At 48.7% G+C, this 19,510-nt stretch overlaps 7 protein-coding genes and 1 non-coding gene across 8 annotated transcripts; 6 read left to right on the forward strand and 2 right to left on the reverse strand.

The window, feature by feature from the left end:
* Positions 1–893: 893 nt before the first annotated feature.
* Positions 894–1,424, forward strand: UHO2_00970 (uncharacterized protein; the record flags this gene model as incomplete). The annotated part of the gene is made up of 1 exon (XM_041553438.1): positions 894–1,424. One exon carries the CDS (start codon positions 894–896, stop codon positions 1,422–1,424), a length of 531 nt encoding a protein of 176 aa, XP_041409372.1.
* A 1,241-nt stretch (positions 1,425–2,665) lies between these two features.
* UHO2_00971 (uncharacterized protein) lies at positions 2,666–4,232 on the forward strand (the record flags this gene model as incomplete). The annotated part of the gene is made up of 2 exons (XM_041553439.1): positions 2,666–3,466; positions 3,684–4,232. The coding sequence occupies 2 exons, from the start codon at positions 2,666–2,668 to the stop codon at positions 4,230–4,232; spliced, it is 1,350 nt and encodes a 449-aa protein (XP_041409373.1).
* Positions 4,233–5,004: 772 nt separating this feature from the next.
* On the reverse strand, positions 5,005–5,451 carry UHO2_00972 (uncharacterized protein; the record flags this gene model as incomplete). Its single annotated transcript, XM_041553440.1, has 1 exon — positions 5,005–5,451. The coding sequence occupies one exon, from the start codon at positions 5,449–5,451 to the stop codon at positions 5,005–5,007; it is 447 nt and encodes a 148-aa protein (XP_041409374.1).
* A 1,595-nt stretch (positions 5,452–7,046) lies between these two features.
* On the reverse strand, positions 7,047–9,334 carry UHO2_00973 (uncharacterized protein; the record flags this gene model as incomplete). The annotated part of the gene is made up of 2 exons (XM_041553441.1): positions 7,047–7,309; positions 7,396–9,334. The coding sequence occupies 2 exons, from the start codon at positions 9,332–9,334 to the stop codon at positions 7,047–7,049; spliced, it is 2,202 nt and encodes a 733-aa protein (XP_041409375.1).
* A 469-nt stretch (positions 9,335–9,803) lies between these two features.
* Positions 9,804–10,465, forward strand: UHO2_00974 (putative mitochondrial import receptor subunit tom7; the record flags this gene model as incomplete). The annotated part of the gene is made up of 4 exons (XM_041553442.1): positions 9,804–9,827; positions 10,069–10,121; positions 10,215–10,274; positions 10,444–10,465. 4 exons carry the CDS (start codon positions 9,804–9,806, stop codon positions 10,463–10,465), a joined length of 159 nt encoding a protein of 52 aa, XP_041409376.1.
* A 487-nt stretch (positions 10,466–10,952) lies between these two features.
* On the forward strand, positions 10,953–13,421 carry UHO2_00975 (uncharacterized protein; the record flags this gene model as incomplete). Its single annotated transcript, XM_041553443.1, has 3 exons — positions 10,953–11,964; positions 12,107–12,279; positions 12,405–13,421. The coding sequence occupies 3 exons, from the start codon at positions 10,953–10,955 to the stop codon at positions 13,419–13,421; spliced, it is 2,202 nt and encodes a 733-aa protein (XP_041409377.1).
* A 260-nt stretch (positions 13,422–13,681) lies between these two features.
* On the forward strand, positions 13,682–13,791 carry tRNA-SeC(TCA). The gene has a single exon. It is a non-coding gene; the product is annotated as a tRNA-Sec (tRNA).
* Positions 13,792–14,068: 277 nt separating this feature from the next.
* UHO2_00976 (uncharacterized protein) lies at positions 14,069–14,505 on the forward strand (the record flags this gene model as incomplete). Its single annotated transcript, XM_041553444.1, has 2 exons — positions 14,069–14,339; positions 14,432–14,505. The coding sequence occupies 2 exons, from the start codon at positions 14,069–14,071 to the stop codon at positions 14,503–14,505; spliced, it is 345 nt and encodes a 114-aa protein (XP_041409378.1).
* Between the last annotated feature and the right edge of the window lie 5,005 nt (positions 14,506–19,510).

A 19,510-nucleotide genomic window follows, 5' to 3' on the forward strand; every position in this document is an offset into this window, starting at 1 on the left:
AAACATAATAGATTGCTTCCCTTGTAGCATGTGTGTTGTATCACTGCTCACTGACATCCAAAGGTGGTATTAACTGCAGTCTGGATAATGATCAACACTGAAGGCAGTTCATAGCAACCTGTGGCCCAGCTCGTGATCATAGAACCAAAGGCAGTTGTCCACTGCAGTCTGGGGATCACATCAAGCACTCAGTTGGCACACTGGACACTCATGTCAGTGCCACCAACAAGCACACTCATACCAGACCTTGGTGTCAATACAAAGTTCCTGTTGTTATTGATCATGCCAAGCTACCTCTGGACAGAGTGTCCACAGCAGTCAGTCAAAATCTGTAATAGCAAACACACTACTACATCTTCAAGCAAGACAAGTCATAGAGGCTTTTCTACAACATATATCGACAAGAATAATAATACACAGCACTCTACCACATATCTGCTGAGGGAAACGATCCAATTTGATGATATGCGCTGACATAAAATGTAATCGGGACACAGAGGAGAAGATCCACACAATGATTGGGTACAACACAGTCCTGCTTGTTGTCAAGCTGGATCATGAAGTAGGGGTTCTATCACATTTTGGCATGTACCACACCTTTGTATATATATCTAGTGGGGAGTTTGAGGCTCTCGCCACTTTGGTCCTTTTAGTCAATTTAGTATATGTTTCTGCCTTAATGAGTAGTGATATCGTACTTAGACTATCCCCAATCACTTGTATCAGGACCCAAATGATGTCTAATTTCCTCAGGTTATGAGCCCAACAAGCCATTACACTATTATATCAGTATGTCAAATGTTAACTATTCTATCTACAGGGCCTTTGCTGCTCCTGTGCAAAGCCTCCTGCCATGACTGCCCCAGGTACTCCAAGACCAATTCAATCAAGTCATGGAAGAGGAAACTTATGGCACTCCTAATGCACCTAAGGACAGCCAACTACTAAAGTTCACCTTCAATGATGACAAGGAGCAGATAATCTCACATCTGTCCATCATGATTGAGTGTGTTAGCATACTCTATCAAGGGATGCATGATCTTGGCCCTTTTGCCAATTTTTCCAAGCTTGGAAAGCAAATGCATACTAGAGTAAACCTATTCATTGCCAATGAAGAGTGGAATGCTGCTTGCATCCTTGACTTCAAGATTGCAGGTTCAGTCAAAGCTGTCCACAATACCAAGGAACCTAACCATCTCATTAAGAGTGAAGCCCTGGCATCAGCTAGAAGCAAAACCCCCACCTTCAACCCAAATGTCACTGATGTCACCAACCATCGCCTGATCGGTCATGAAGCCACGCCAAGTCCTACCCTCGAGCTCAGTGCACTCACGAACTGTCATGGGCCTGGATGCGCAGAAAGAAGGAAGAACCGAAGTTCATATGAAGGCAGCGCAGGAATCAAGGGATCAGGCAGATCATAGGATTTGTGGCAGAGTTCACTGAGATCAGCAGTAGAATCAGCTCTATGACAGATCTCAGCAAAATTGGCATGAGCATCATTGATATCATGAATCCTGCCAGAATCTGCAGCAAGCATGATCATGTGACAGATTCCATGGAGATCAGTGACAAGGATGTCCATATGATGATTCACATGCAGGACAGACCAAGCTCACATATGAAGGGGACCAAGCTCCACCAGGCCGAGGACCAAGCCTTGCCAAGACAGGGACCGAGCTCAGACACACAGACAGGTTACTGCTCAGGGGCTTAGGAGATAGTGGATAAGAGAAACATTGCCAGTTGAAGGAAGAAGAGCTGTGTGATGGAAACTGGCAAACAGGTCATGAGGAGGAGGAGCAGTGTCAATGGAGTCGACACAGCTCAGGAAGGACAGGAGTGACAAGGCTTGATGAGGAGGAGGAGTCTCATTGGAGACTCCTGTACAGTACTCGATGAAGAGGGTACTCTCTGGAGAGAGAGAGTGGGAGCAGTGTCACTGGTGACACTGCGAAGAGGTATATAACCATACCTTCTTGTCGCAAATGGTTGAGTGGATCCCCATCCACTCTACACCATATAAAACTAGCTATCACTTCAGCATAAGTATACATTAGTTTTCAGTCAGCATAGTAGTAATCAATAGATTGCTCCTCATTGTAGCGCATGTGTTGTATCACCACTCACTGACATCTGAAGGCAGTTCATAGCAAACCAGCAGTCCAGATTAGATAGAACCGAAGGCAGTTGTCCACTGTGGTCCGGGGATCACCTCAAGCAATAGTCAACACACTGGACACTTGTGTTGATGCCACCAAGTATCATACTCACACCAGACCTTTGGTGTCAACATCAAGTTCACCCAACATCATATAGTTATTGATTGTGCCAAGCTACCTCTGGATGGAGTGTCCACAGTGGTTAGTCAAAATCTGCAATAGCATTACTACAACTACAGATTCGAATGAGAAAAGTGATAGAGATGGCTCTATCACATATTTCACTAAGAATCGAAATACCACTAGTGTTGTCACATAACTCAACAGAATTGGTAATAGTATCGATACTACTACCGATCTCAGGTTTCAGGCACATGACCGCTGACACGAACCACCACCTAAAGGTGCTTTCAGGCTTGAACGACAAAATGAAATGGGATGAGTGAGACCTCCTTGACCCAAGGTCAGTCTCAGTACATGCATGGTGATGCAAGTTATTTGCAATGCTGTCCATAGTCCCATTTGCACAAAATGTCTTCAACCAAAAATTGACAACCTTCAAAGATGTCAACTCAATGCTAAGCTCTATCATCATGCATAGCTTCTCAGACAAACTGCACACTGAATACTTCATGGAACATGGTGACCAGCCTGTACTGATTGCTGTTGACCTGTTCAACTGGGCAGTAACTAAGTGCACCTTGCACTCTACTGCCAAAGAGTATGAACTCCTTGCTGCAGCCTATGCCTTACAATGGAACCAAGTTCGTAGTCATGCATACAACTTCCTTGTCAAATGGGAAGCTCATATTTCAGAACTGCATGCATACCTGCAAGTCCCCTGGATGCCTGATCACTGCTACTGGACTCTCAAGCATGCTCTGCCATCTGACAGAAATGCCTTATCTAATTCGGTGTTGATCTTACATGAACAACTTCATGGCAGAGAACAGACAGCCAAGAGTGTTGCCAACATCCTATGTCAATATTACAAGCTGGTGGCTGACAGTATCCCAGTGAATCAACACCACATGATGGAGGAGTCAGAGCTCAATGCCCTGCAAGCTGCCACCTTCATTAACTGCTGGGCATGCGGCAAGCTCGGGCATGCAGCCAATCGCTGCCTGAATGAAGTTGCTCATGCTCAATGGAGAGAAGAAAAAGTCAAGGTGCCACCAAAGAACCGAGCTAATACATTGTCAGAGGTTGCGCACCCAAAACCTGATATCTGTAATAGAATCGTGTCTATTACGAATCCTGTCAAGATATGTGGTAATGTCTTGTGTATTACAATTTCTATCAAGGTATGTCATAGATAAGCCCTTATGACTTTTCTTGACCAAAGAGGTAGTAGTGAGTTTGCTATGACAGGTTTCAACTGACCACTGTGGACACTCCATCGAGAGGTAGCTCGGCACAATCAATAACAATGAATATATTACAATGACACCAAGGTCTGGTGTGAGTATGCTTGCTGGTGGCACTGACATGAGTGTCCAGTGTGCTGACTGATTGCTTGAGGTGATCCCTGGACTGTGTCATGGGCCTGGATGCTCAAGAAGCAGGAGGGTCACTGGTTCATATGGAAGGAGCACAGGTATCGAAGATCTAGTCGATACCAGTAGAGAGCATGGTCGTAGTGCAGTCTCCATGGAGACCATGGACTTCTACGGACTCACATGCAAAGGAGGACCGAGCCATATGCGAGGAGGGCCAAGCACAGCCATGAGGAGGACCAAGCTCAAGGAGCAGGCACAGCCACGAAGAGGACCAAGCTCAAGGAGCATGCAGATGGTTACCACTCAGGGGCTCGAGAGACCAGAGCCAAAGGAACTGTCACTGATCAAAGGAGAAGGAGCAGTGTCGAAGGAGTCGACACCAGGTCATAAGGAGGAGGAGCAGTGTCGAAGGAGTCAACACCAGGTCATGAGGAGGAGGAGCAGTGTCGAAGGAGTCGACACAGCTCAAGAGGCACAGGGGTGCCAAGCAGGAGAGGCCCCTGAGCAGTACTCAATGAAGAAGGTACTCTCTGGAGAGAGAGCAGGAGCAGCATCACTGGCGATGCTGTGAAGAGGTATATAACCATGCTTTCTCATCATCATAGGTCGAGTGGATCCTCATCCACTCTACTCACCATACAACTAGTCAATACTTTAGAAACATAAGTACTCATTAGTTACAGTCAGCATAGCAGCAATCTATCAAGGTTGCTCCTCATTGTAGTGTGTGTGTTGTATCACCACTACCTGACATCCATAGGTGCCCCATAGCAGGTTAGCAGTCTGGATATAGATAGAACCAAAGGCAGTAGTCCACTGTGGTCCAGGGATCACTTCAAGCGTCAAAGTCAACACACTGGACACTTGTGTTGACGCCACCAACCTCATCACCAACACCATCAACCTCATTATCATCAACACTCACCAACCTTATCACCAACCCCATCAACCTCATCATCATCAACACTCACACCAGACCTTGGTGTCATCATAACTGAAGCATCGATATTGATCATGCCAAGCTACCCCTGAATGGAGTGTCCACAGGGGTCAGCCAAAACCTACAATAGTATATACAATGAACGCCACCTGCTGTCACTGTGCAACTTGATAGTCACCAATACCGAGACAATAGCTGTTGCACAGTTTGATAGTCACTGAGTATCTCGACAGACCGACCTGGGTTTCAGGCGCGAGACCCCTGACACTATGATCATGTCATCGACGTACGCTGTGATGACTGTGATGTTGTCTCCAGTTCCTCTTGCATACAAGCAAGGTGTGCTTGGCATACAATGAAAACCCATTCTTCGAAGGTGTGAGTCCATCTCAGTGTTCCACTCTCACCCTGACTGTTTTAAACCATATAATCCCTTTATTAGCTTGAGAACCTTTCCCAGTGGCATCTTTGTTCTGACTGGTGGCTTCAGGTACACGTTGTGCTGTAAGATTGAGTTGAGGTATGCTTGTTTGACATTGATTGAATCTACCTCCCAATCTTGCACAGCCGCCACAGCCAACACTCCTCTGATTGATTGAATCGGTGCCACTGGTGCAAAGATTTCAGTATAGTCAACACCTTTTCTCTGAGTGAATCCCCTTGCAATGAGTCTTGCTTTAAACTTTGTGGGCACCAAGTTTGCATCCGTTTTCACTTTGAGTACCCATTTGGTGTCGACAGTATTCATGCTGACTGGGAGATCCATCACTTCCCATGTGCCCATAGCCTCTAAACCCTCGAGCTCTTTTTGCATTGCCTCCTCCCACAGCCTTTTGTCTGGGCCTGCCATTGCCTCTCAGATGGTTGGGTTTAGGTTTCCTTCACCTTTGTTGTCCATGGCTGCAAGTCCGAAGGACTCGCCATTTGTCCACCCTTCAAGGTCTTGGCCTTCGTTTGTGTTCATAGTCATTTCCATGTCCATGTACTCATTTTGTGGTTCCTGGTCCATTTCATCAAATAGATTCACTTCTGAATAACCCAAGTTTTCAGCATCTTCTTCATTCATCATTGTTTGCGGTGATTGAACTTTTATCGGTTTCCACTTGGTCTGGTCCAACCAGTGTTTGGATTCCATGAACTTCACCAAGTTACTCCAGAATATACTTGGTTGATAGTCTGGACTATAAAATAGCCAACCTTTCCATTCCAGGCTGTATCCTATGAATATAGCTGCCACTGCTCATTGGTCCAAGTTCTTGTTGTTTCGCTTTGCCTTTGGGATGTTTACCCAAGTGAGACATCCAAAAACATGGAGAAGTTGCATGAGTCATTCGGGTGATTTGTTGAACATCATCTTGTATGGGAGCTCATTGTCAGTGTTTGGAGTAAGGTTTATCTTGAATGCCGCTGCCCTGATTGCATATGGCCAAAAAGTCTTTGGTAGTCCATGTTGTACCAGTAAAGTATGCATCTTCTCACTCAAGCTTCTGTTCATTCACTCCACCCTGCCATTTTGTTTGCTATTGTATCCCACTGTTGTTTGCCACTCTATTCCTTTGTCCTGTGACCATTCAAGAGCTTCATTGCTCCTCCACTCTGTTCCTTGGTCTGATCAGATTGCTTTTAGGCTCCTGTTGGTCTGTGTCTCAAGGAACAAGATGATTCTCCTGAGCTCTGTGAAAGCTTGGCCACATGCAAGAGGGTGATGTAACAATTGAGTTCATCAGAACAACAAACAATGTAGCAGACATCTTGACAAAACCATTGCAGGGCCTCAACATCTCTTGATTAGCTAAGATGATAGGATTGGAGATGCTGCCAAGGGGGGGGAGTTGAAAATGTGTCAGCATCTCAAGAAGAATGCATGAGACACAGCTGAGACACTGAGGGACTGGATGCATGCATAAGTGATGAAAACAATGAAGTACATGGAAGTTGGCATGACAACGACTCAGGGGCATCACAGAAAACAACAACTCAGGAGGCCACAGAAGAGGTGACTCATCAGATTTGGACATGACTAAAAGGTAGCAACAAAGTATATATATGTGTTTGTTATTATGATCCATACAGTAGCAATACTAAGCATTACAAGAAACATATGACTGTGGTAAGGGAGCCTGATTGTGGCCCCAATAACGGCATATGCTAATTGTTATCTTCAACTGAAACACACCTCCTCAATGTGACTGTGGAGAAGAACGGGAGAGGAAAAAAGGACTCGACTCAACTCGGCTTGACCGAAGCTGACATAATCCCTCATGTCACCTCCTCGGCTTCGTCAAGAACGGTTTGCCTCCCTCCAACTCCACCCACGGTAGCTCGCAAAACGTCTTTAGAATCATTAGCTTGTAGGGAACCTTGTCATATGGCGTTACATTGTTGACGGGCCTGCTGTTGAAACATAAGAAGACGTGGCAGAGCTCTTTAGAACGTGAATCGCCTCTACACAGCTCGCAGCCTTTCGTAAGCTGCTTCACCACTCGCAACGTGACCTGCCACTGATACGACAATGTCCAAGATCTGCTGCACTTGGTCCAGGAAAGCTTGATCCTCGGCAACGACCTGGCGTGACCACCTCTTCTCGACTGTGTCCAGTCGTGCTGTCACTTCAGTCTTCTCTGCTAGATCACCCATGTGGTGATGTAGTCGAAGCATGTAGTACAGAATCTGCGTTTGTAGCCCGAGACATTCAGCTCGGTCAGCATCTGTCGTTGAAGTGCGAGAAGAAAAGAGTACTGCCATGTCAGTCATTTGTATCGACGTAATCTTGTCGGGCTTCAAGCATACTCACCCTTCTCCGCCTCTTGCATCCAACGTAAAACTCTCGTCAACTCTTCGCTGTTCTGCTTGTCAGTGGATGACAGCAGGATACGTGCGTACGTCCACTGTGCACGAGATCGAAGCTCAGCGTCCTCGCTAATGAGACAAACCGACAGATCCGCCTCCATGAGCAATCGCGCTCCATCCGGCATTTTGAGATGGAGACCCAGTGTCTCAGCTAGCTGCACCCTTGCACTGCATATCAGCCGATGACAATCCATTTCCTTTGCAATCGATAGACTTGCCAATGTCGGCATCAAGGACAAGGTTGGTTCGCTACTCTTTGCTCGTTGAGCGGCTTTACGCAGGAGTGCTTCCGCAGCTTCTTCGGCCGTGAGCCGACTGAATGCTTTGAGTTGCTCCCCAAAGGCTTTTTCGGCCGCACTTGATCTGCCAGATTCAAGGTATCGGAGGGCGAGCTCGACGAGAGCGCTCGGTGTATCGACAGCGTCTTCGATGTCGCAGCCGTCCATCGCTGATTCGCGTGTTGGCAGGTTCTCCGCAAGGAGACGGAGGGCAGCTTCGTCTTCTCTTCTAATAGCTCGCAAACGCAACACATCGCCGATGGCATTGTGCCAGGTTGTGTACTGGCTGACGGGAATGCCATGGTAAGCTTTTGTTGAGACCAATATGGTGAGCGCCTCTTCGTACTGACCTGCTTGTGCGAGCCTTTTCGCTTTGCGACAGATGCAGTCCATCCGAGTCTCTTCCTGCGAAGCTGAGAGAGTATGGTCGTCGACGTCGAAGTGTGCGCGATTCTGGTAGACATCCGCGAGCGATGGTTGACCGAGCAAGCTCCACAGGTGAGATACTTCGGCATCCTGCTCAACGGCGTCTCGGCCCAAACGTCGCTTGGCATCATTCATCAGCTCCAGTGAGGCCTCGGAAGCAGCCAAAGCTTCTTTGGATGGCTGCGTGGGCGCAAACTCGTTCTCAAGGTTCTGCAGTACTTCCACTGCTGAACGACCTCTGGCAAGCTCGCAGCGCACTTTCCACACCGCATCATTGCATGTAGTGCGACTTTCTCCGCTGCTGAAGGCTTGCGACGATGCTGGCACCGATGCAAGGACGCTTGTACCTACGCCTTGGATACGATGCATGAGGCTCTCGCATGCAGCTATGCAATCACCGTCGTTGGCGGAACGGGCAAGACTGATTGCCTCGTCAAGTGCAGCCTTGGCTGCAGAGAAACTTTCGGTCTGAAGATGGAAGGCGGCAAGGTGCAGCAAGGTGTGCTGATGAAGCTCCCTGTCGGCACCTGGAGCGTAAAAATCGAAGAATCTCTCCATGTTGTCCTTGGCCATTGCGTAGTCGCCACGAAAAAGTCCGAGCTGGTAATCTCGGAAGGCAGTTAGTCGAGCGTCCGATAGTGGAGATACATCCATCTCGTTCAAGTCGTAGTCAAGCGAGGCAGCCAAATGACCCTCTCTCCAGGCCCGTGCGGAAGCAGTCAAGTGATCCCTTGCTTGGAGGTCGAGACTGTCGAATACCAGCTTCATGCGGCGAAAGAAGAGACCAAAGAATGAGCGCCGCTCAAAAAAGATATCGGTGGCGTTGAGCATGCCCGTAGGTTCGTATGTCGGCATGATACGGTTGAGCTTCTCGTTGAACAATTTCGTGAGTCCGTCTGGTACATCGAGAAGATGGAACATGCCATCGAGGTAGTCGATCATGATGCGGCAATTGTCTTGTTCTGCCTCCATGGCTGCTCTGAGCTCGTCGACATATGCTGAGTATGAGGTAGAAGGTGGGCGTGTCTGGTAGATCTTGTCCATGAGGAACAAGAGCAGCTTCTTGCGTGAGGTCTGCGCTTCATCGTTGAGCTGAACGCGGCAGTGAAAGTTGAACAGGATGAGGATGGCAATGGTCTCGCCATTCATCTCGTCTGGCGGTGTGAGATTGACGTCCATCTTGGGGGCAATAGGTGAGAAGAGGGCCCTTCAACAGCCACGGTCAAAGTGATGTTTAAGTGCTGTTCCAAGACCAACAGATGTCGAGAACAACACTTTTGGTTTGGCAACGCGTTCTGAGTGAAAGGGTGCATCTGCTGCTATGCTTCAGAAGACTGACGCTCTGCAGGAAAATCAATCCGTCCAGGCTGATGGAGTAAGGACCATTATTCCTCCACTTTTGGCTCTGTTACAGCTGCCAAGAGAAATGCCGAATGGCGAATTCTCGGAAATCGGTCTTGGGAAAGTTGCTGCGCTTTTGTGCTGTCGGAAGCTGCAGGAAAGAGTTTTTGCGTCCAATTGTGCTGCAGCTTATGGTAGCATCATTGTAACGAACACCATCTCATCACCACACTACATCATACCTGAACGATTCATCAGTTTTTGGGTTTTTTTTTTTTTTTTTTTTTTTTTTGGTCGACATTCCAGAATGGCTTTCTCAGAAGACACCAAGGTGAGTGATAACTGCTTAATGACACTGGTCGGACCCGTTCCGACGAAGACGGCGATTGCGAGGCAAGGTAAAAGGAACTGAAGGAGGCAGGGGAGCCAGTGATTCTCTTGCTCTTTGTCTTTCTTTTCTCTGTCACAATCGCCGCAATCTGTTCTGGACAAGCACTATAGCTTGAATACTGACTTTCAGCCCTTCTTTGCTGCTACACTTTCTTCTGAAATCACTATCCGATGATTTCCAGGAGCGAATTGTCAAGGCGGTCGACGTTTCCAAAACTGTCCTGCACTATGGCTGGTAAGTCCTGCTCCCGTCAATGCTGCGCCCAAGTCGATCGGTGACTGATGAATTTGTATCTACTCTTCGACTGTCACATGTGATATGACAAAGGGTTCCTTTTGTTCTCTACATCGGATTCACCCGAAGCACGCCACAGCCAAGCTTGATCAAGTGAGTGACACTGATTCACGGCACATCCGTTGGCGCATTGCCGTTGCCCTTGTTCTCGCAGACCACTGATGAATCCTTCTTTCTTCTCTCTGTATATCGGATCAATGCCGACTCTTCGCATAATCTTTTCCTCTCCGACGCCCTTTCTTTTCTGGTCACACGTCAACAGGCTGATCAGCCCTCTCGCCTGAACAGAGCATGTCTAAAAATCGGCACTTCCGAAACTATCCTTTCATGCTTCCCACACCAAAAAAAATAACCCCCCCCCCCCCCCCCTGGCTTGACGAGCGCAGCATTTCGTCTCTGTATAATTATCGCTCAGTTCAGCTGCCTCGGCTGATGTGAACAATCTCCACCCCTTTCCACTGACAAGCCAAAGCACAGTGTGTGCCTTTGAATCCAAAAGCGCAGCCTGTCGATCCCAGCAGGGATAAATAACTGCTGCTCTCCTATGTTCGTTCTTGAGACACGATTCCCTCCCTTGCTCGGTCAACAGCCTTTCATGACTTACCTATCTCAATCCAGCAAGTCGTTACATCACAACACCTAGCTTTTGACCATAGCATTTGCATTCGAGTCCTCCAGCCACCATTCCCGTCGGCGTCGGAAGATATTCGAGCAATCTCAACGCTACTTCCTCCGATACTCTTGACAATATCCCGCGATCCAGAAGCATTTATGACAAGATTGAGCTCCCATGCAGCGTCGGGGAGAACCTACGCAAGTCGAAAAAGGATTCTGACCCAGCCCTCTGGACCGACCCCTCAGCCCGCACCCGTTGGTGCTTCGTCCGGAGCTTCCCACTCAGCAAGTTTCCGCAATGGCCCGGTCTCCAATCGAAGTTTCGAAAATGCCGGTCACTCCAACGACTGGGCCGTTCCTGGCACTCAGGCACAAGCAGTGAACCAAGCATATTCACATCAACCAGCTCCATCACTCCAGGGCGTTCAGAGAGACTTCTCGATCGTAGCACAGAGCAACACCGTTCAAACAAGCAGTCAGAGCGAGTTTGCCGTGCGGCCACGAAGGACTGTCTCGCAGAGCCGACGAGGCCAATCCAGTGGCGAGCCTCATCTGAATGGACATGGTCACATGGTTGCTGCTGAACCTTCAAACACACACGTCAGCGAATTCCAGACGTCCACCTTTCTTCCCCACGCTCATAACCGCCCACCAAGCTGTGGCGTGACACATGCGGACGAAGGGGCGCCTACATCCTTCAACGCGCAGCAAGATAGAGCCAGAACGGCTCCTGACGCAAGGCGTCATGCTTCCAGGGGGCCGGACAATTCAATTCAAGCGCAGCCAATCTCTCTCCAAGGGCAACCCCTTTCTTCTGATGCGCAACACCTTCATCCCAGCAGGCTGCCCACTCCTCGCGAGGCATCACGTCCTCCTTCCCAAAAGCTGCGCACTACTGTCGAAGAGCCATCTCCTTCTTTTCAGCAGCAGCGAGCGATCTCGAGGGAAGGGACTACGGGTACCCGTAATGATGCTGATCCAATTTACACGCGCCTACGCAAATTCCTGGTAGACGCCAATGACTTTCTTCAAAATATTACAGACGCAGGCGAGAAGGTCATAGACTCCTTTGAGGCCTTCACGGAGGAGCACGGAACCATCGGCGATCTCAGATTGGATATTCTTCAGTTGCAAAAGGATTTGGGCAAAACACTCCGCGAAGAGATTGGTAAGTTTGAAGTTCTCGTTCAAAGGCGAGGCAAAGACGACTCCTTGAGGCATCAGGGCTGTGGTGACACATGGCGATGGTCAGGATTTTGGTTCATCAGCTCATCTAAAACCTTGACTGTTCTGGCCTTTTCAAACGATAGCGACGCAGCGACATGAGACGATGAGAGACGTGGAAGACATAGTGGGGAAAGTCCTCCAGACGTTCTGGGTCTCGAAAGTCCTCCCCGCCCTCGAGACGGTCAAGAGATCCGTCGAAGGCATTGAGAGCAATCTCACTCGCATCCAATCAGCTGCTGAGACGCGGCATACAGAGGTGAGTTGCCGATCTCTTTGCACTGTTGCTCTGAACACAATGACCATCAATGTCGAATCGAAGTCTTGAGCTCGTTTGTCTGACCTCCTCCATCTCTCTGACGCTTCACTCTTGACTTGCTGCAGCTGAAGCTGTCCGTTGAGAGCCTCCAAACCTACGTTGGCGAAAAATTCGACAAGCTCAAAGAGAATTTGGAAGACTTCTCCAGCAACGAGCGTCGGGCACGTCAGCGAGACTTTGATGATTTCCGGGATCTACTCCTCAGAATGCAAATTCGACAATTTGTAGATCAAAGGGAAGATCATGGCCAGATTGCTCAAGCAGGCTTGCCGTCTGCAAACCGTTCCCGTGGTCGATCGCAGACGGCTCGAGAATACCCTACAACGGTTCAACAAGGCCACGTAGCGACCGCAAGTGGCGCACAACGGGCGATCGTTGACCGGAGGAACGCTGTGCCAACCCTGGCGCAAGCGCCTGATGCTACGACTCGGATCCTTGAGCATGAGCTTTCTGATGAAGATGATGTCTTGAGCTCAGCAGATGATGATGCACCGCTTGATCAGCTGATCCGGGAGCGCAAAAAGCATGTTGCAGCACCTGTCGAGGAGAACGAGACCAGCAGCGGTGCTGATACACGCTCTCCCTCACCGCCGCTGCCGCCGCCGCCCAAGAGGAAACGAGGCCGAACTCCCAGCGTCAAACCGATTACTCAGCACGTCGATGGGTCAACGCTGCAAGGCCGACCTGCACAAACGAACGTCGACGCCGGGCCGTCTACGACGAGGGCTGAACCGAGGCAGGCAGCGCCATCTACCTCGGCCCAGGAACCGGGCAGTAAGAGGCCTCAAAGCAGACCTCGCAAAAACACGAATCTTACAAGCAACGAAGGAGAAGGCGAAGCTTCGTCAGTGGCAGAGCCCGCAGAAGAGCGAGCAGCACGTCCAGCGACGGGACGAGCTGTTTCACGAGGAAGACAAAGGGCTACATCCGTGAGCAATTCGAAGCGCAAGCAGCGTGATGATGACGAGGACACCGAGTATGTAGCCCGAATTAAGACAGGCGAAGTGACCAGAGATGCTGGGGCGTCGGAGGATCGCCGTTACCCAAGGCGAACGCGTAAGCAAGTGAACTATGGGCTCTAAGACCTGTTTACCTCGGCAATGATGTGGTTGGACACGCATACCTTTTGTACCACTCTTTTCTTGTTCATTCATTCATTTTGACTGCACCTATATCTATCTCTACTGCCTTGATGAGGTCTCGCCATTGAGAAATGTTTCTAGGATGTTGCTCTCGAAGCAAGGGTGCCTATAGTCAGATCCGTTGTTGTCTGAGTTCAATTCTGTCTTCCAAGTCAAACACAACACTCATGTATACCTGCGCCGACAACTATGTACCAACTGGTCGAATGCCCGAGTGGTTATGGGGCTGGCTTCAAGAACTTTATGATTTCTTGGCCACGTTATGGCAAACACCTCCAGTATATCCTGGGTTCGAATCCCAGTTCGACCAAAATCGAATCACGCCTCGGTGGGACTTCTGCCTTTTTTGTGGCCACCACGAACGCGGATTTATGAGGGAAACGCCCTCACCAAATTTGGACCAAGATCGATCAGACAATGGACAAAAAATGGCGTTCCAAGCGATTCTGTAGATGATGGTTTCTGACACTCATCAAGAACCGCCACCTGCGACTCCAAATCACACTAAGCACCCCTCTTACGGTCCTAATACAATCTTCCTGCCCATACTATATGCAAGCCAACATTCTATCTTTGTGGTCTCAACGATGTCTACACGTCTCACAGCAACTTGCATCGATACTCAGCATGCCTCTGGCCAAAATGTGGTCCACTTTCGACAGACTCCTGCCGTTTTTCTGGCAACCACCGACTTTCAAGCGACGCTGGGGAGCCCCCGCACCATGCAATGGCAAAACCAGCACTCTTACGAGCCCTTTGATCGTGCCAAAGACCTGTATGCTATGTCTCTGACACCACCTGTTCGCGACAAGCCTTCTCCTCGCCTGTCCCCACCAAACGGCCACACGCAGGTTCCTTGTCCGGAAGGCACAGCCACGAGGCCCAGCCACATTGACTTTCTACCCCCCTTTGTAATGAAGGTACCACATCCCCTCTTCTCGACGATCCAGACCCACCTAGTGCCTGTTTGCTCCGACCTGACTGGCCTCTGTCATGGGAATGGGGAATGCACAAGAAGAATTAGATTCATATGAAGGAACCATGTGCAGCCATTGTGGATCAGGCAAAGGAAGAGTTCCAACAGAGCTCAGCAAGATTGGTAGGATTGAGGACTCTACAACATAACTTGTTGGGATTGGCAAGAGCAAAGGTCTTGTTACATAGTTTGGCAGGATCAGTAGTACCATGCTTGTATGACAGATCTCATGGAGACTGGTTTGAAGATGCTTCTTCCATCAAATCCCACAGTAGCAAGACAATAGACAGGGAAGGGGCTGTCACTTGATGAGGTAGGGGCCCTACATGATGATGGACTTGTCAAAGAGGATGGGTGATATGAAGGAGGGGGCAATTCACCACTCAGATGAAGTGGGAGTGGCCCCTATCAAGGATGAAACAGCACAAGGTCTTCCCATACACAAGGAACAGGGGAAACAGTGCTAATAGGGAGGGGACATTGTAGACAGGATCAGTAGGAGAGACAACAGGGGGAGGAGCAGTGTCAGAGGAGGTCTCCTAGAACAGGAGCTGTGTCACAGGCAACACTGCGAGAACATCCATATAAGCCACACATGTTCCCCATCATAGTAAGTGAGTGGAGCCTCATCCACTCTACCTTACTCTTTACTAGCTATAACTTTCATACACATATATTTAGTAGTTCATCAACAGTAGCAATTGCAGAGCATTACTTCTATCATAGCATGTGTGTTGTATCACTGCTTCTTGACACCATCCAAAGGCAGTACATACTGCAGTACATACTGCAGTCCAGACATTGATCAACACCAAAGGCAGTTCACACTGTGGTCCAGCTCTCTTGATCTCATACCAAAGGCAGTCATCCACTGTGGTCTGGGGATCAATCAATCAATCAGTCAACACACTGGACACTTGTGTCAAAGCAAACACAATCACACCAGACCTTGGTGTCACCTCAGATAAACTATTGAACATTGATCATGCCGAGCTACCTCTGGACAGAGTTGTCATGGGACCGGATGCGCAGGAAGCAGGAAGAACTGAATCATATGAGGAGAGGCATGTCAGCGGTCATGCACCTGAAACCTGAGATCGGTAGTAGTATCGATACTATTACCGATTCTGTCGAGTTATGCAACAGCACTTGTGGTATTGTGATTCCTGGTGAGATATGCAGTAGAGCCATCTCTATTACTTTTCTCGCTCAAATCTGTAGTTGTATGAATGCTATTGCAGATTTCGACTGACCACTGTTGGACACTCCATCCAGAGGTAGCTCAGCACAATCAATAACAATGTGAACTGGTACTGACACCAAGGTCTGGTGTGAGTGATGTGCTTGGTGGTGTCAACATGAGTGTCCAGTGTGTTGACTATGTGCTTGAGGTGATCCCTGGACCGCAGTGGACTACTGCCTTCAGTTCTATCTTATCTGGACTGCTGGTTTGCTATGAACCACCTTCAGACATCAGTGAGTGGTGATACAACACACATGCTTCAATGAGGAGCAATCTACTTGATTGCTGCTTGCTGACTGAAAACTAATGTACTTATGCTTCTGAAGTAATACTAGTTTATATGGTGTGTAGAGTGGATGAGGATCCACTTGACCATTTGTGACAAGAAGGTATGGTTTTATACCTCTTCACAGCATCACCCATGACGCTGCTCCTGCTATCTCTCCAGAGAGTACCTTCTGCGTCGAGTACTATACAGGAGTCTCTAAGGAGACTCCTCCTCCTCATTGATCTGTCCCGTCTGCCCTTCCTGTGCTGTGTCGATTCCATTGACACTGCTCCTTCCCCTCATCTCTTCTCGCTGGTGTCTCTTACACAGCTCTTCTTCCTTTGGCCAGCAATGGTCCTCCTTTACTCCTATCTTGTGTGCCCCCTAAGTGGTAACCAACCGTGTGTTGCTGAGCTCGGTCCCCCTCTTGGCAAGTCTTGGTCCTCGGCCTGGTGGAGCTTGGTCCCCTTCGTGCATGAGTTTGGTCCATCCTGCATGTGGATTGTCATACAGATGTCCTTGTTACTGATCTCTGTGGAATCTGCCACATGATCATGCTTGCTGCCGATTCTGGCAGGATTCATGATATCAATGATGCTCATGCCAATTTCGTTGAGATCTGTCATAAAGCAGATTCTACTGCTGATCTCAGTGAACTCTGCCACAAATCCTACAGTCTGCCCGATCTCTTGATTCCTGCGCTACCTTCATATGAACTTCGGTCTTCCCTTGTTCTGCGCAGCCAGGCCCATGACAAGGCGCAGGAATCGCAGGATTGGGCAAAAACAAGGGTTTACAACTGAGTTCATTGAGATCAGTAGTAGAGAGGCTCTATGACAGGTTTCACCCAAATTGGTAAGAGTGGGATCTTACAACGAAGCCCACTGGAATCAGTAGTATCATGATCATACAGCAGATCTTGTGGAAACCAATGAGAGGACACCAATATCACAGATCTCACAATAGGATGGATGGTGATGACATCTGGGTCTGCCACTCCAATGAAGCAGGGGGCCTACTCAATGATGAACTCAGAGCAGGAGAATGGTGTCATGGGACCGGATGGATGGGCAGGAAGAACGGAACTCATATGAAGAGATCTGGCTCAACCATCATGGATTGGGTGAAAAGTAGAGTTCTGACAGAGCCCAGCAGAATCAGTAGGAACAATGGTGCTACAATGTAACCCATCATGATTGGTAGGAGTATGGGTCTTGTTATAGGAGTAGAATCAGCAGGGAAGTAGAGCTCTGACAGGGATTGGTAAGATTGGTAGGATCAACAACCCAATGACATAAATTGTTGTGATTGGTAGGAACACAGTGTCAGGGGTCTCGCGCCTGAAACCCAGGTCGGTCTGTCGAGATACTCGGTGACTATCAAACTGTGTGACAGCTATTGTCTCGGTATCGGTGACTATCAAGTTGTGCAGTAACAGCAAGTGGCGTTCGTTGTATATACTATCATAGGTTTCAGCTGACCTCTGTGGACACTCTGTTCAGGGGTAGCTCGGCACGATCAATATCAATGTTATGATGACACCAAGGTCTGGTGTGAGTGTGATGATGATGAGGTTGATGGTGTTGGTGATGAGATTGGTGATGTCGATGATAATGAGGTTGATGGTGTTGGTGATAAGGTTGGTGGCATCAACACGAGTGTCCAGTGTGTTGACTTGATGCTTGAAGTGATCCCCGGACCGCAGTGGACTACTGCCTTCGGTTCTATCTTGATCCGGACCGCTAACCTGCTATGGGCACCTTTGGACATCAGGTAGTGGTGATACAACACACACACTACGATGAGGAGCAACCTTGATAGATTGCTGCTATGCTGACTGAAACTAATGTATACTTATGCTGAAGTGATAACTAGTTATATGGTGAGTAGAGTGGATGAGGATCCACTCGACCTATGATGATGAGAAAGCATGGTTATATACCTCTTCACAGCATCGCCAGCAATGCTGCTCCTGCTCTCTCTCCAGAGAGTACCTTCTTCATCGAGTACTGCTCAGGGGCCTCTCCTGCTTGGCACCCCTGTGCCTCTTGAGCTGTGTCGACTCCTTCGACACTGCTCCTCCTCCTCATGACCTGATGTCGACTCCTTCGACACTGCTCCTCCTCCTTTGATCAGTGACAGTTCCTTTGGCTCTTGTCTCTCGAGCCCCTGAGTGGTAACCATCTGCATGCTCCTTGAGCTTGGTCCTCTTCGTGGCTGTGCCTGCTCCTTGAGCTTGGTCCTCCTCGTGGCTGTGCTTGGCCCTCCTTTGCATGTGAGTCCATAGGAGTCCATGGTCTCCATGGAGACTGCACTACGACCATGCTCTCCATGGAGACTGCACTACGACCATGCTCTCTACTGATCTCGACTAGATCTTCGATACCTGTGCTCCTTCCATATGAACCCGTGACTCTCCTGCTTCTTGAGCATCCAGGCCCATGACACACAGGTCCTATTACAGGGGTCAGTGGGATCAGCAGGATCACGTTTGCTACAACAGGCCTTGTGGGGATCAGTTCAAGAGAATCCTCTATCACCGATGTGGCAAGGGGATGACAGAGAACATGGGGAGGTCGCCATCATATGAAGCAGGGACCTTGCACAATCATGAAGTCGATGGGCACTAGCAACAAAAGGGAGATGAAAGGGGGCAGGTCACCACTCAGATGAAGTGGGAACAGCCCCTGATGATGATTGGCGCAAGGGCCATCCATCCATCCACAAGAAGAGAGGAAGATGGTGCCAGCAAGCAGCAGCTCAGCATGGATGGAAAATGGAAGGAAGGACGAGGAGGAGACATAGGGCTGAGGGGTCTCACAGAACAGGAGCAGTGTCATAGATGACACTACGAGGATGGTATATAACCATGCTCCTTGTCATAACAACTGAGTGGATTGCCATCCACTCTACACCATACATAACTAGTTATCACTTCAGCATAAGTATACATTAGTTTCAGTCAGTGAAGTTGCAATCAAGTAGATTGCTTCCATTGTAGCATGTGTGTTGTATCACCACTCACTGACATCCAAAGGCAGTTCATAGCAACCAGCAGTCCAGATATTGATAGAACTGAAGGCAGTCATCCACTGTGGTCTGGGGATCACCTTAAGCACTCAGTCGACACACTGGATGTCAGAGGTCATGTGCCCAAAACCTGATATCTGTGACAGGGATGTGTCTATTATGAATCCTGTTGAGATATGTGGTAATGTCTTGTGTATTACAATTCTTGATGAGATATGCAATAGAGATGCCTCTATTACTTTTCTTGCCTGAAGAGGTAGTAATGGTTTCACTATTGCAGGTTTCAACTAACCACTGTGGACACTCCATCCAGAGGTAGCTCAGCACACTCAATAACTGCTATGAACTGATATTAACACCAAGGTCTGGTGTGCTTGTGATTGCTGTCATCGACATGAGTGTCCAGTGTGTTGACTGAGTGCTTGAGTGATCCCTGGACTGCAGCAGATGACTGCCTTTGGTTCTATCTTTATCTGGACCACTGGTTTGCTAGGAACCACCTTTGGACATAA

This window comes from Ustilago hordei (genome assembly GCF_900519145.1).
Source record: "Ustilago hordei strain Uho2 genome assembly, contig: UHO2_contig_02, whole genome shotgun sequence".
In the NCBI taxonomy this organism is placed as follows: Eukaryota; Fungi; Basidiomycota; class Ustilaginomycetes; order Ustilaginales; family Ustilaginaceae; genus Ustilago; species Ustilago hordei.